The sequence below is a fragment of the Schistocerca piceifrons genome, chromosome 5 (genome assembly GCF_021461385.2).
Source record: "Schistocerca piceifrons isolate TAMUIC-IGC-003096 chromosome 5, iqSchPice1.1, whole genome shotgun sequence".
NCBI classification, from domain to species: domain Eukaryota; kingdom Metazoa; phylum Arthropoda; class Insecta; order Orthoptera; family Acrididae; genus Schistocerca; species Schistocerca piceifrons.
This window is the reverse complement of record NC_060142.1, coordinates 193,025,602-193,040,912: the sequence shown is the minus strand read 5'-3', so window position 1 is coordinate 193,040,912 and position 15,311 is coordinate 193,025,602. Positions and strand designations below refer to the sequence as shown.

General features: G+C 40.7%; 1 protein-coding gene across 1 annotated transcript; it reads right to left on the bottom strand.

Moving 5' to 3' along the window:
• Positions 1-271: 271 nt before the first annotated feature.
• On the bottom strand, positions 272-11,964 carry LOC124798697 (ejaculatory bulb-specific protein 3-like). Its single transcript, XM_047262208.1, has 2 exons — positions 11,737-11,964; positions 272-616 (listed from the first exon to the last, which is right to left on the bottom strand). The coding sequence occupies exons 1-2, from the start codon at positions 11,924-11,926 to the stop codon at positions 420-422; spliced, it is 387 nt and encodes a 128-aa protein (XP_047118164.1). The 5' UTR covers positions 11,927-11,964; the 3' UTR covers positions 272-419.
• Positions 11,965-15,311: the final 3,347 nt, after the last annotated feature.

Here is a 15,311-nt window from a genome sequence, read left to right as displayed (position 1 = left end):
GTGCGATGGTTTCTTCTTTTCAGATGTCTCTTTCTGCTACAAATATTTCTCTGTGACTGTGCCAAATTATTGTGCATCAATTTTATTTGTTTCAGAGGAGCTGGATGTGTAATTGGATGTATTTAATATTTTAAGTGTTATTGTGGTTGTGCGGCATGTTATTTGCAAATGCTTATTATTCCAGAAGATATGGTTTGTGTGCAATGTTTGTGACGCATTTGAGGGTTGAGTGAGGCCACATAAATAAAATCGAAAAAATTATATCACTTTGTAGATGTAAGAAAAGCATTTATTGTAAGAAGAAAATGCCACTTCTTTTCTACATTGGAACATACAATCTTTAATCGCCGTCTTCACAGAGAGAGACATTACAAGTCTAAACCACAATATAGACGGCATTAAAGGAGTACAGGTACACTTCACACCTTGACGCCCTTAGCCCTCAAGGCTTCTGCGTGCTTGGCGCGGTATTCTCCGGTAGGGTCGTACTTTGCCTGGAGCTTCGGCACGTACTCCGGTTTGCTGTTGCTGATGTACACCATGAACTTCGTCATAGCCGTTTTCTGAGGTTCGGCACAGTCCGTGCAGTCATTTTTAATTGTCTCCTCAACCAATCCTGCGTCAAAGGATGAGATTCACATAGCCACTTTAATAATATTCTAATATTGCCAAGCACAAGCATAAGTGAAATGACAGTTTGATGAAATGACAAACATCTCTGCCCCATACACATTAACTTTTATGCTTTCCTTCTTGGGAAATAAAGCACGAACATGTTACCTCTTAAGTATTCAACAGACAGTGAAAATGATATTAACAGTATTATACATCGAAATTGTTTGAAGCCAGGTACCTAAATTTACATTTGCGTTCAATGCTCTCCAAACATTTTCTATCAATAGTGAATCATTAACAACCACTGTGCAGTCAGAACACATACATACTTACAAGTACCACCTTCCGCAGCCCTAACTCGACATACATACAGAAGTGAAATAGTTTTTATCGATTTCCCAGCACAATGCACTAACTTATTTAGATTTAATAAGCACATTACAGTCACATCTTGTTAGTTTCTTGTAATTTCTTCGGTTCCGTGACGAGGAGTTACGAATAACGTTTGGTGGATTGGTTCAAATGGCTCTGAGCATTATGGGACTCAACTGCTGAGGTCATTAGTCCCCTAGAACTTAGAACTAGTTAAACCTAACTAACCTAAGGACATCACAAACATCCATGCCCGAGGCAGGATTCGAACCTGCGACCGTAGCGGTCTTGCGGTTCCAGGCTGCAGCGCCTTTAACCGCACGACCACTTCGGCCGGCCGTTTGGTGGACGATCAATAAGTGGATATCTTATGAAGTTGCTAAATAAAGAGTAATTTTAGAAATTACATCAGCAAAAGTAAGTGTCGTATTAAAAACATCCCATATATATTAACAGCAGTTGAAAATGGATGTAGATCGCTAGATCGCAATAGCTGTTCGGAGAGTAACAAGCCAAGCACAGGAGAGACTAGCGCGGAGAGGCACTTCGAATCAGTCTTTGGACTGAAGATCACGACTAAAACACATGTTATTTACCAAGGACTCCGCATAGCAAACTGTGACTGTTTTCTTTTTATTTTTCGTGATATAACTGTGTAAATATTGCGTTTATGGCAAATAAGGAACACACAAAATAGCAATACGTCCATTTACATGAAGCATGTTGTGTGTATTGTATCTGAAGTAGTAACTGCCAATGATACCTCAACACAATTAGCACTGAAATCCGTAAGTGGGCATGATTGAGTTTGTTGAGAGTGATTCACCTTCTAATAATGCCATGCTCAGAAATTACTGGTACTGCATTTAAACTGAACTTAATTGTTATTCTTCAAGGAAATAGTGAATTGCTAAGTGTACTTCAGTACGTTGGATGGAGGTATTACGTATAAACATTTGTAAATGTCACTTGCATTATCAACTATCTACATCGGAAAAGTTTCTTGTACGAAACATAAAAATTAGATTTGACGTCCACAGTATGTTTCAGGGAGAATAGCAACTATATGACAAAAAAAAGAGGAGAGTGGGAGGCACTGCACAACGGCACTGCATAATCAACAGATTGGTGATTATGTTTTAAGCCTGTAGCTGTATAGTTAAGGATTACCAGACGTGAAAAATCAGGATGAAATTAGCTTACACATTATATATCTTTCCGTGAAGAACAGCAATTGAATGTAGAACAGGGATGTTATTGTTTCGTTCATTCATTACAGAAAAATTCTTTTAGATACCCTACTAACTTATTATCCTCAAGGATAGCTCCACTATCCCTATAAGTGGTGCAAAACATCTTGTTAGGAATTTCTGCAACTGCATCTCATTGGCAAATCTGCAACCATTCTGCTCGTCTAGTAACCTTAACTGCTCTTCCTGCATGCAGGTGCTCTCACTTTTTAGTAAGTTTGATAACCCCTTATGCTATCTGTAAATGTGTTTCGTGTCATTCGACTTCCAGGTAGAGCATACAGAGATGTGTACGTGCTAGGTGTAAATCGCCGGCTATTGAAGAAGAAGTTTGAACATGAACATAATGTTGCAGTACGACTCAGAAGATTTTACATTCAAGGAAGTAACATGTCTCATTATGTAAAATATTCTTTGTTTTCGAGTCGCCTTATTTCGAACAAAATTCTCGAGCTTACCGACAGCTGTCCTCACATGTAGGTCTTCGGAATGAACACTACAGGGATGCGTTGAAATATAGCTTCTAGTACGATAGTGGCAAGGAAGGACACTACTCAGATCTTTCTCACGACAAGAGTCCGATGACAAAGTACCTCCTGAACCAGTTCCAGCCTACCACGTTGCTATCAGGGACGTGAGTCACAAACTGGTGATTTCACCGACTATTTTCTTGTAGCAAAAGAGATTCTCCAGTTTTGTAACTGTTTTCAAGCCTGTTGGTTGAGAGCTGAACTATGTAAACGTTTGGAACATTACCATAAGTCCAGCATCTTGTAATTAGGATTTACCTCTAGATAGTCCTTCCAACAATCTGTTCAGGAACAACACCTTCACGCCTAATATTTCGACATGGTTGTACTCGTCTGTCATTAAGTGAGCACGATTTGGTTTACGAAACAACACAATGGATGATTATTGAGGAACTCATATAAATAAGTAAAATGGCATCAACTAACACTTGAAAGGTGGCTACACTGAGCCACTGCGCCAGAGATTGCGCCAAAGAGTATTATTAAGCCGCCTCCACAGTGCTTGTCGAGAGCTCGTAGTAGTCAGTGCCTGTTAAGAACTCGTAGAAGTCAGTGCTTGGAGAGAGCTCGTAGTAGTGAGTGCCCGTCGAGGTCTCGTGGTAGTCTGTGCTGAGATGTTGTAGCAGAGAGTGTTTGTTGAGATGTGCTATTAGGCAGTGCTTGCTGAGATGTGATATTGGAGAGTTCTGGTTGAGATATAATGTAAGGATTAGAAAGATTTTCATCAATGTAAATGAGGTAATTAACTCAGTTTGTTTTTATTTTAGTGTCCTAAATAATGCGTCATTACAGGTTCAGTCAACAAAGCATCTGGCGTGGGTTCTTGTATTAGAGTGTAATTCTGCTTTCCTTACGCAATTATCGTATTTCTAATTTTCTTTTATCACGTCAGTAAAATTGGTATTTAAAAATTCTTGTCTTGTTGAAGAAGAACCGTGCCAGATGTCCGTTGAATCATACTTCCACATACAGAACAGTTATACTTATGCTTTGGTTTCGCAGGTTTCATAGTTGCTGGGGACTTAATTAATTAATTGTGTTAACGAAAAATTTCATTTCATTCTTGTTGTTGTTCTTTGCAGTCAGATAGCGTAATAATACTAGTCAGGGCCAACCGATTACGAGACACAGCGTAATCGGACATACAGCTACGAAAAATAAAAAGTATTTTCAGTCTTATTTAATTAAGCCCCCATGCACACTCTGTTGCCTTCTGGAGCTCTGGAAGGAAAACACTTAGCCTGAAGTGAGCCATCGTTGTTGGTGGAACCGGCGATGATTCATACAGAGGCTCCTCCCTCTAAAGAGTAAATTATGTGCAAGCACAAAGCAAACTCCATAACTTCGAGAAACATTATTGTGGTGTTGATTGCAATGTGTTCCTGATTCTAGAAAGGGCCACCACAGTGCACACTATTGAAAGAATGGGAAAATGGTTTGTCTTATCTGTGAGATTAATAGAAAAGTACTATTTGTATTCAAAATCTCGTTGTACACGAAGTCGTTCGAGACGAGGCACCAGTCAAACTGGAAAAGGACAGCAAACAAAATCTATCGTTCCGCTTATAAGGAACCATCTCATTATTAACTATAATCGATTTAAGTAAATCACAGAAAGACTTAATCTGGATGGCCAAATGGGCTTTTGAATTCCGCTCTTTCCCCATGTCAGTCAGTTCCCTTAAAAGGTACACAAGGTGTATCCTGTTGCAGCGTTCTGTACGAAACTCCATCATAATGCTTGAGAACCATTTACCACAATTATCCATGCGATAGTTGTTTCCAATTAACATTTGGTTGAAGATTTTGAATAAAACAATTTCAAGTTACCTTCCCCCACAAGTAGAACCGTTCACTGTCGCAAACTTGAGGGTTAGAAATGATTTGAAAGCGTTATTTGCATCGACCGAGGACCTCCAGCGGACTCTGATACAAAAATTTGCACACATGAGGGCCACTCTAACACTCATCGGGAATTAAGTGAACCTTTCACTCTCATATTTTTCAATTTCTGCAGTTGTAGGAGACTTACTTTCTGTATTCGTGATAAAATTACGAGAAAAAGAGACTCACAATGTCAAGGCGGAAATAAATTCTTACGAGCTATAGCCTGTATCATATTGTAAAAAATACCAACATTTCACTGGATCGTACACTATGCTTCAAACAACACCTTCTTAACTTAGCTCAAAAGCTGAGGACTCGAAACAACATCATCCATAAGCTATGCGGAACTACCTGGGGATCTTCAGCAACCACCCTGCGAACTTCAGCTCTGGGCTTGGTATACTCAAGTGCTGAGTATTGTGCACCTGTTTGGATGAATAGTCATCATACAAGACTTGTTGATACCCAGCTGAATACGACAATGCGCATAATATCTGGCACAATCAGATCTACTCCAGTTTATTGGCTTCCACTGTTAACCGGTATAATGCCTCCTGATCTAAGCAGATGTACTGCCCTTATGAGAGAATTCCATAAGATCTCCAGGAATCCTAACCTACCCGTGCATAGCGACGTGCCACTTTTAAATCGCAAGAGACTAAAATCACGTCATCCAACTCTGTGCGATGCTGCTGCCATGGTTGCTAAGAATTTCAAACCTCTTGAAGAATGGAAAGGTCGGTGGGAAGCAGTGACAGATGTGCACCTGCATAACATCTTCTCAGGTGCTAAACTTCCAAGTGGATTCGACTTACCACGCAAGACGTGGTCTACTCTCAACAGAATCCGTACCAGCCATGGGCGATGCAGGGATGCTCTCTTTAAGTGGAAGAAGCTGCCTGATCCAGCTTGTGACTGCAGGGCTCCATACCAGACTGTTCACCACATTGTCAGTGAATGCAGGATTCGAGCCTATCACGGCGCCAAAGAGGACTTCCTGCTAGCAACTCCAGATGCAGTGCGCTGGATTGAAGGACGGGATATTCAGTTGTAAAGACAAACTTAAGTTTCTTGTGTGTCAATTTGTACATATGTATATGTAATTTCATGATATGTCTGTATTAGCCATACGCTAAATAAAAACCAACATTTCAGCCTCTACAGTCGAAAAGAATTATATGGAATCTCACTCTGGCCACAAAAGCCTACGAAAATACGAAAAAGTGTGTTCAGCAGCCTGAAACGAAAGAATATCAAATAAAAGAAGGGTAAAAGAACTGACGCACAGAATTACAGACCAAAATCCCTCACTGCTTTAATACAGAATCCTTGAACATATTCTCAGTTCTAATACAATTCTTGAGAACGAGAAGCTTATTTCCACGAATCAGCATGGTTTTAGAAAGAATCTCTCGTGTGAAACTCAGCCTCGCCTTTTCTCATTTGATATACTCCGAGCTATGGAAGATTCTGGATTTCCGAAAGACATTTCACATATTATCCCACTGCAGACTGTTAAGGTAAGATCATATGGAATCGGTTGCCAGATATCTGAGTAGCTCTAAGGCTCTTAAGGGATAGAACCTAGCATGTTGTCCTCGACGGTCACTATTCATCAGAGACGAGGATAGCCCAGCAAGGTATACTAGGACCGCTACTATTTTCTAAATACGTAAGTGATACGGCGATCTGCAGTTGTTTGCTCATCGTGTTGTGGTGTATTGTAAGGTGTCGAAGTTGAGTGACTGTGGGATACAAGATGACTTAGACAAAATTTCTAGTTGGTGAGTTGAATGGCAGCTCTATACGTAGTAAAATGTGAGTTAAAGCGGATAAGTAGGAAAGGCAAACCCACAATGTAGGAATGTAGCGTTAGTAGTGTCCTGCTTGACTCATTCACATTTTTTAAACATGTGGGCTTAACGATGCAAAACGATATGAAACGGAACGAGCATGTGACGGAGTCTTATCTGTGAAGAAGACTGCAAATTGGACGCTAGTGCGACCTATTCTTGAGTAGTATTCGCATGTTTGTGATCTGTACCAGGTCGGATTAAAGGAAGATATCGAAGCAATTCAAAGGCGGGCTGCTAGATTTGTTACCAGTGGGTTGGAACAACACTTAAGTGTTATGTAGATACTTTGGCAACTCAAATAGAAATGCCTGGAAAGAAGACAACGTTCTCTTCGAGGGACACTATTGAGAAAATTTAGAGAAGTGGTATTTAAGGCTGACTGTAGAGCGCCTCTTCTGCCACCAACATAAATTTCGCTTAGAGACCACGAAGATAAGATACCAGGAATTGGTACTGATACAAGGCTTATAGACAGTCGTTTTACCCTCGTTTTCTTTGCGAGTGTAACAGGAAAGGAAATAATTAGTAGTGGTACAGGATACCCTCCGCCCTGCATCATACGGTGAATTGCGATGTATGTATGCAGATGTAGATGTAGAAAAAGATGGGCGAATAACGACCATTACTCACAATACCAAGGTGGAAGCAAAGAAAGATACATTAGTGTTATGAAGTGTATAAGGCAGGGTTCCATCCTATCCCTAATGAAGCTTATATTTTATGTTGTTGCAGGAATTAAACAAGTGAAATCATGTTTCAGATAAGGAATGAAATCCCATAGAGCAAGAAGCAAAGAGTTGGAGAAGACGTAGCCCTCACGTCATAAATAAACAGAAATGCAGAAGAACTGTTAACTGGAATGTATAGAACATTGGTAATGTAAAAACTATATCATGGTTAAAGTGAGGAAGAGTATTCGGACGAAAAATAGGGAGGAATCAGAGTTTAATTTGAGAAAGATATCGCAGAAGAACACCGTGTAACAACACGCAGCATGATAACAAGGTGTGAACAAATCAAAGAAAAAGGAGAAGTCAGATGCTTCAGCGATGAATCGTTTTTTGATATAAAACTGCTCCTAAAGCTAGATATCGTGTTGGTTTTTACAAAAACTATCGTAAAAGTGTAGGAGCACAGTATTGTATGGTAGTTAAGAAAAATGGGAAATATCGAAAAAAGTGCTGGAAGAATTTTTAAATTGACACTATAAAAGAGCGTTGCAAGTTAAGTAATAAAAAGGAAGATGATGTATTAGAAATAATTGTACAGGAAGTAAACCTAGTGCGAATCGTTATCGTAGGTAGGCAGATTATGGTGCCAACCAGGATGGGTTGATTAGGCGTCCAGATGGTGACAGGTGTAGGGAAGAGTGGTGTACCGTGCCACACTTTCCAGACTTTCTCCTGAAACAGGAGTTTAAGATATTTTCTTATTCTATTCTGAAATGATGGAATTCGTTTTATGTGTGATACAGTCTATTTCTGAGATCACAAAAATTACTCTGGAAAAGTAAGTTTTTTCCAAATATAAAAACATGTTCCAAGAACTAGTACAAAATATTCTATTGTAATTTAAAAGTGTTACAATCGATAACACGTTGTTTATACAGTATTTGATTGTCTGTGTGTTAGGTTATTACTCTAGTACACAATAACCAGTTAATGAAATCGAAATAAAGCAAAATATAGTCATAAACTGATTACAAGTCAAAAAATTTTCGAAATAGAAGCTTTCGGCAAGCAACACAGATTTTGATTTTCAAGATAGCAAAAATTGCTAAGACTGTAAAGAAACTCAGTTCATTTGCAAATGTGACATATTTCGTGGTAGACGAGCTCGTTCTATTTTAGGTACAAGATGGTGCACGACGTACGAAGTGTGGCTTAACCGACCAGACGTAATATAACTAGATTAAAAAATATACAGAACATGACTCACCATAAATCTGTGTAGCTGAAGAATTAAAAATATCCTCCAAATAACTATAATATATTATACAGCACTTAAACATGTACAACTCGTAATAGTTACAAGTACTCCACAAAACATAGACTCATGTCTCAAAACAAAAGAACAGTAGGAAATACAGGAAATTTCATGTGTGCCTAAATACACTGCCCTCCAGGTGCAACACTGTCTCCTGCTCCTAGCTCCTAAACCAATATTAGGATATGAAAATGTTGAGTAAAGTACAACAAAAATATTGGTCCATGAAAGGAAGAGGTCAAACACGATGTCAGATCTGTTTAAGGACGACTCAGTAATAAATGCAAAATATGGGTACAACCTCTCTCCATCTATAGAGGAACAATACCGGTGGCATCAGGTGACAAAGAAAACCGTGAAGTCAGAGACTGGTCTTTCGCAAACGACAGTCACCAGTAGTAATCAAGACATTGAAGATCAAGCTGGCAGGGTACCTCCATGGTACACAATATCTGTGGACAAACCTCTATAAAAACACCGACGACTGCTTAATGTCTGTAAAGCAACAAACAGGGCTACAGATGCAGGTATACTGAATGAAACGCGTTTGGCTGTCAAAATGACAATGCGTGAGATCTTCAGTGACTACAATAGAAGAAACCGAATGAAATTTTGGCCTTGTGTAATGTCCAGGCTATTAGTGCCCGGACCAATAAAGCGAAAATGAGGATAACATAGGTCTTGCAGAAAGGATGAACTTTGTTTTCAAATCATCATATACAAAGAAAGACACATTACTACTGCACCACTTTAATTCTAACTCCACTGCAAGGATAGCTGATGTAGGTGTCACTATAAGTGGAGCTAAGGAACAACTGAAAACGCTAAAATTAAACAAGAAACGAGGGCTTAATGGACTACCAGTCAGATTGTATACAGAATTTGTTCCTGAGTAAGCTCCTAGATTAACTATAAAATACAGTATATCTCTAAAACCAGAATCTGTGACTACTTATTGGAAGACAGCACAAGTCATAAGCGTCTATCAGAAGGGTAGCAGAGGTGATATACATAATTACTGCCTAGTCAAATTAAGGTCCATCTTTTGTACAATCCTAGAACATACTAGGTCTTGAAACATAATAAAGTATCTCGAAAAGAATGATCTCCTCCATGTCAACTATCATGGAGTACTAAAATGTCAGCCGTACGGCGCCCAACTCGTGCTTTTATCATGTGTTATGCCGAAAGCCATTTATAAAGGGCCGAGTGGATGCAGCAAGAGGTTTGACTTTTCACAATCATTTGAGTCGGCACATTTATTAAGAAAAATACCATCATATGGCGTAACAAAGAGAACTGTAATTGAATTAAGGTTTTCTTGGTAGGTAAGACATAGCATGTCTTGAATGGAGAGTTAACGACGGAGGTAGAAGTGTGCCCAGGAAGTGTACGTTGACACTTGTTATGCAGGCTGTATATTAATGATCAGGCAGGCAATATTAATAACTTATTCATGCATATGATACAGTTACCTACATTGAAGTACTGTCTGCAGAAATATCCAATCAGATCTTCATAAGATTTCAAAGCGGTGCGTAGATTTGCATTTGCTTTAAACGTAGAGAAATGTAAAATTGCACACTTCACAAAACTTGGCAAACTTGCATTCTATGTATACATCATGAATGAGTTACGTTTGTTATCAGCCATCTCATACAAGTAGCTGGATGTAACATTTTTTGTGGATGTATTGTAGATGTATCACATGATTTCAGTCATAGGTAAGGCGGTTATCACATTTCTGATCATTGGTATGATAGTCGAAAATGCTTACAACTACCTGTACGTTGCATTTTGCAGTAATGCTCAAGCACGTTATAATTTACACATGCTGTTGGGGCGATCTACTGTTGTAATTTATAATACTAGAAACGAAGATCTCTTCAGGTGAAATAGTTTACTTAATGACCAGTCTTACAGTAACTAGCTGTCAGAGTCTCAGATCTCCCCGAAACATAATTATACATCCATCTCGTCCATATCCTGAGAAAATGCTCCAACTATAATAACACAGCTACACATTGGTCTGTCAAATTAATAAAACTTGCGTTATTAAATACCTATAGCACCAATAAGGTGAATATGAGCAAAAATCAGTGCATCAGTAAACTTGATGAGTCTTCCTGAGCTGACATCAAAGCATCATCGTTACTGATGTACCTGTTTTTAGTCTTGTACTCTTTGTTGGTGTTATGGATACTTTTCTTTTGCAAGTTTTGTATATTTGACAAAATACTGTGGAACTGTATTGTTATATTTAGAGCATGTTCCCAGTACATTGAAGAGACTGATATGTTATTATATTACCGGGAGACCTAATTATCTGAGAATGACAGGTAGTTACTATCGAAACTGGTCACGAAATAAACTACTTCACAAACAGCATTTTGGCTTCTAATATTATAAACTACAATTATGGGTATCAAGGAATGCGAAACGTACTTGAAGAGCATTAATGTTCACAGGTATACTTGATTCATGGGAGATACTTCAATTATCCCGCGAATATCTACTTACACAGTTTAAACGCGACTCGAACAGGATGAAGCGGTACCCTGCCGAGTGGCCTTTTCCAAGCACTTCACAGTGGCGTCGAGAGTATGTATTTGTAGATGTAGATGTATGCAGGGTGTCCCAAGAGGAATGGTCAGTAATTAGTAATATGAAGGGAACGATATTTACGATAATTCAGAGCAAAAAAATCCAGTAAGCATGCACACCTAGAGAAGTATGAGCGCATACCTCATCTGCAATACTCTCTCTACTGCAAGCTGCATTCCATGTTTCGAGAGCTGGTAGCATGGAACAAAATAAGAAAGCAATGCCTTGTAAACATGGGCTGTCGGAGTACTTACCTTGAGAGCAGTTGTTCATCTTTGCTACTGTGAAGAACAGGTGTTCACAACTTTTAAGGTAAGCATTACAGAGTCCATGCTTACCGGCAATTTTTTCTCGTTTTGATCCATAAAACCTCTCTTGCAGCAGAATCTTCACTTATCAAAGATAAAGAAGTGTTCACAGCTCTTGAGGGATATATTTTAGAGACCATGTTTACCAGACATTTTTTGCTTCGAATGAGCGTTACAGTCATATTTCTATATAGTGCCACGATTCCTCCCGTGTGTAGATCTAAGTCCGCTTCAGAGAATGCTCTGGCGCTCAGTACTATCTGCTCTGCAGTTAGCACGACTCCTACCAGCGTTTAATTGGTTAAAAAATTTATTGCTTCGCACTTACGTCTCACAATTTTTCCGTCGGCGGTACAAGAGTTGTCCGAGTCGTCGAGGAGGCACTTCATAAGCTCTTCCAGCTTGGCGGAGTCGGCCAGCAGCGCGTCCATATCGACGCTGCCCAGCTGCGACAGTGGCGTCTGGGTAGCCACCAGCGCCAGGAAGGCGAGCACGACCAAGAGAGTCAGGCGGGACATGGCGTGATGGAGGCTTCGTTGGGTCTGCACTGCCCGTGGCTGGCTCCAGCTCTTATACTCGCACGCACCCAACGGCCTTGTTTAGTAAACGTGACACAGCAACTGCTGATCGACTTGCAGCCGACTGTTGCTATTTATTTTCATCGCATCCCAGTCCACGTTAATCACCTGTAGGTGATTTGCAAAGTACAGGCCAAGGAGCATTCGCTCTCACTGTAAACAAAAGTTAGTAGTGAAGTTTTTCTCTGTGAGATGAGTCACCCGTCATCTGTCTTCTCTGTACTGAAGCCCGATGTCCGAGAGAATTTCTGAGGAGGTGGACTTAATTTTATTTTGTTTATTTATTTATTTCGTGCATCAATCTTCTGACTGCGGTCCGGCATGAATTCCTCTCCAGCCCACTCTTTTCATTCCAGAATAGCAATTACAACCAACGTCCTCAGTCGTTTGCTGGATACATTTCTATCGCTGTCCTCTACAGTTTTTATCCTCTATAGCTCCATGTACTACCATGGAGATTATTGATTAATATCTTAGTATATGTCCTATCAACCTGTCAATTCTTCTTGTCAGTATTTTATATGTTCCTTTCCCTGCAGTGCGATGTCTTTTCATGTGTATCAACTGCTTTCCTTGCCTGCATGCTGACATGTTCTGGCAGCCAGTTGCTATAGCATCTTTCACATTATTCTCCACCAGCCCTGTATATTGATAACCTCACTCCATTTATGCCATCTCCATGGAAGCCAATGCCGTCACATAACTTCGTCTTTGCTATGATTACGCTTTGTAAGTTTTCTTCAGTTGCCCATAGACGGTTATCTGCCTATAGACAGCCAATCTGAATTCGCTATTCTCCTGCATCTACTTAAATGTAATTTGACAAACTGCTTGATATAGCAGATATTTTTGTAATGTTGTTTAACGTATGACAAGATCTTTTCGGGTTATCAGCCGCGTCAAGGCGTCGTTCTGTGGAAACGTTTTGACAAGTTTCCTACTCGTCATCGTCAGGCGAAATGACAGGTTCATGTCCAGTTCGTATCTCTATAGCCACTGGACTGCAAGCTACCCTGCCTTGTCTGGAACAGTTTGACCAATCGACACGCGTCCGGATCGGGAGGGCAGGGGTGGGGGGAGGATCACCTACGGTGGTGATGGAAAGTGGGAGGGGCAGGGAGGCTACCAGCATGTTGAAAAGTCCTAGTGTTGAATGCCTATTACAACGGCTGCATTCACCCGCTTTCACGTAAGAGTGTTCAAGAAGTATTCGTGCTAGCTCTACATCTCATGTGTAGCTCAGCTGGAAGTTCCTTCCCCAGTTTACAGGATCATCGTGGACCTGCATCTCCAACGCACAATACCTCTAATATGTTCAAAATCGCACGTATGAATTTCTTTGAGGCAGTGGTCTGCTTTTGGAGATTTGTCCATTTGGCTTAGGCGAAAGTTTCTCTTACGTTCTGAGTGGCGCTTCGAAATACACCGCTGTATCTGGCCGATATTTTGCTTGCCACATTCGCAACTGATTCTGTAGAATCCCAGTCTCTGCAGTGCTGGCTGTCTATCATTCAGCAGACTTAGTGTTTATTTTAGCCAATAAGCAGAAAATACTTTTAATGTTGTTTTTCTCCAATAGCCTGGCAATCTTGGCAGTGGGTGTACCAGCACATGGAAGGAACGCCAGACGACTTAAGCCCTCTTACGGATTGTATTCTTTCTTCTTCTTGCCCGGCTGGAGAGCCTGTTTTATCAGTGTCTCCTAGTAGCCGTTCTTACTAATGGTTTCTCTCAGATGCTGCAATTCGATGAGTAGACTCTCCTCGCATATATGTCGTGCTATATGCACCAGGCCTATGAGCGCAGGTTACCGCTGCGCTGCAGGCTGACAGCTGTTGACGTTTAGGTACATGTCCGCGTGTGTGTTTTTCTGACAGACAGAATGTCTCAGCGTGCCGTCAGCTTCTTTGTTATTAGGATAACGAGGAAACGCACGTATCGCTTTCTTCTACCTCCTTCGTGAACTTTCATTGTCGTCTACGTTATTAAGGTCATCAAAAAATTCCTGTAGGTTTTCTTCACCATGCGGAGACACAACAAACGTGTCGCCCAAGTATCGGTAGAACGTCTTTGGTTCCTGACGCGTGGCTTCGAGAGCTGTTACCTCGAAGTGTCCCATATACAGGTTCCCGGTCCCTGGCGCAGGTGATCCCATACCTACGCCGTCTACCAGTTGGTAGAACTTCCACCACAAAGCAAGCAGATGGTAGTGAGCGCGTTTGCACGTTGTATTCGACGAAATGGCTCTCTAGCATTGTGAAGGATCCTACCCGTGTAAAAAAGACATGACGTCAGAACTGACCATAAAATCACTCTTGTCCAGATGTGTCACCAGAAGCACCTTAACAATCAATTGGATTTTTGACATGGTGAGTAAAGTGAGATACAAGAGGGTTTAGTAGCTGTGGAAGATGTTTACCTGTTCCATATGATGGTGAATTTATCGTGTACATTATTGGACGTAGTGGAAGTCCTTTCTTGTGTATCTTCTGCATAACCAAGGTGGTATTGGTGCTCTTGGGTAGAGCTTTTTGACCATCTCCGTGTGCATTCCTGAGTTGGTTATGAACGAGGTCTTCTTGCCAGTCTCTGTGGTGCAGGATCCTTTCCTACTGGCTAGTAACCCAGGTCGTGTAATAGCATGTTAATCAGCTGCTAGTAGCCAACCGATTTTAGCAGCACCGTCGCATTACCTTTGGCAACTGCTATGACGACTGATCTTCATCTTTTCGGAGGTCGCGTATCGTCCTGCTTCTTGCCCAGAGATATTGGTTTTTCGGCATTCTTGCTTTGTCAAGAACTCTGCGGGTCTCTATCTCACAACTTTGCCAGTATCATAGCGCACCCCCAAATGGCTTGTTAGATGCTGCCCATGATCTCCAGTCTCGGAAATGAATTTGTACAGATGAAAGACGTAATCATTTTGACAGTACGGATGTTGTCACCTCGCCCATTTCGATCGCACTGGTAATTTTTCTCGAATTCTTAGTGTTGATTTACTCCATGTAAACCCTCGGAAATAGTGGAACTTCTTGCGTAGTTTTAAGGCGTCTTTGCGCTTGAAAACTGAAAGTATTACCATCTAACCACTCTCACTTGCAGGGCGAGAGACTGAATGGGAGTCGCTGGTGGCACGCAAGTATAGTACGTCCAGTTTTGTCTAGTTCAAGCGTCGTGTGGTTGTGTACTTCGTCGGCACGACCAAATTCGCCAGGATATTGGAGACAAAAAAAAAAGTTAAAACAAGTTTCGCCCACGGGCTAAAACAAAAAGATACACTTAGCTCAGTGAAAGATAAACTAGGACAGTGAACACCTGGAATCTA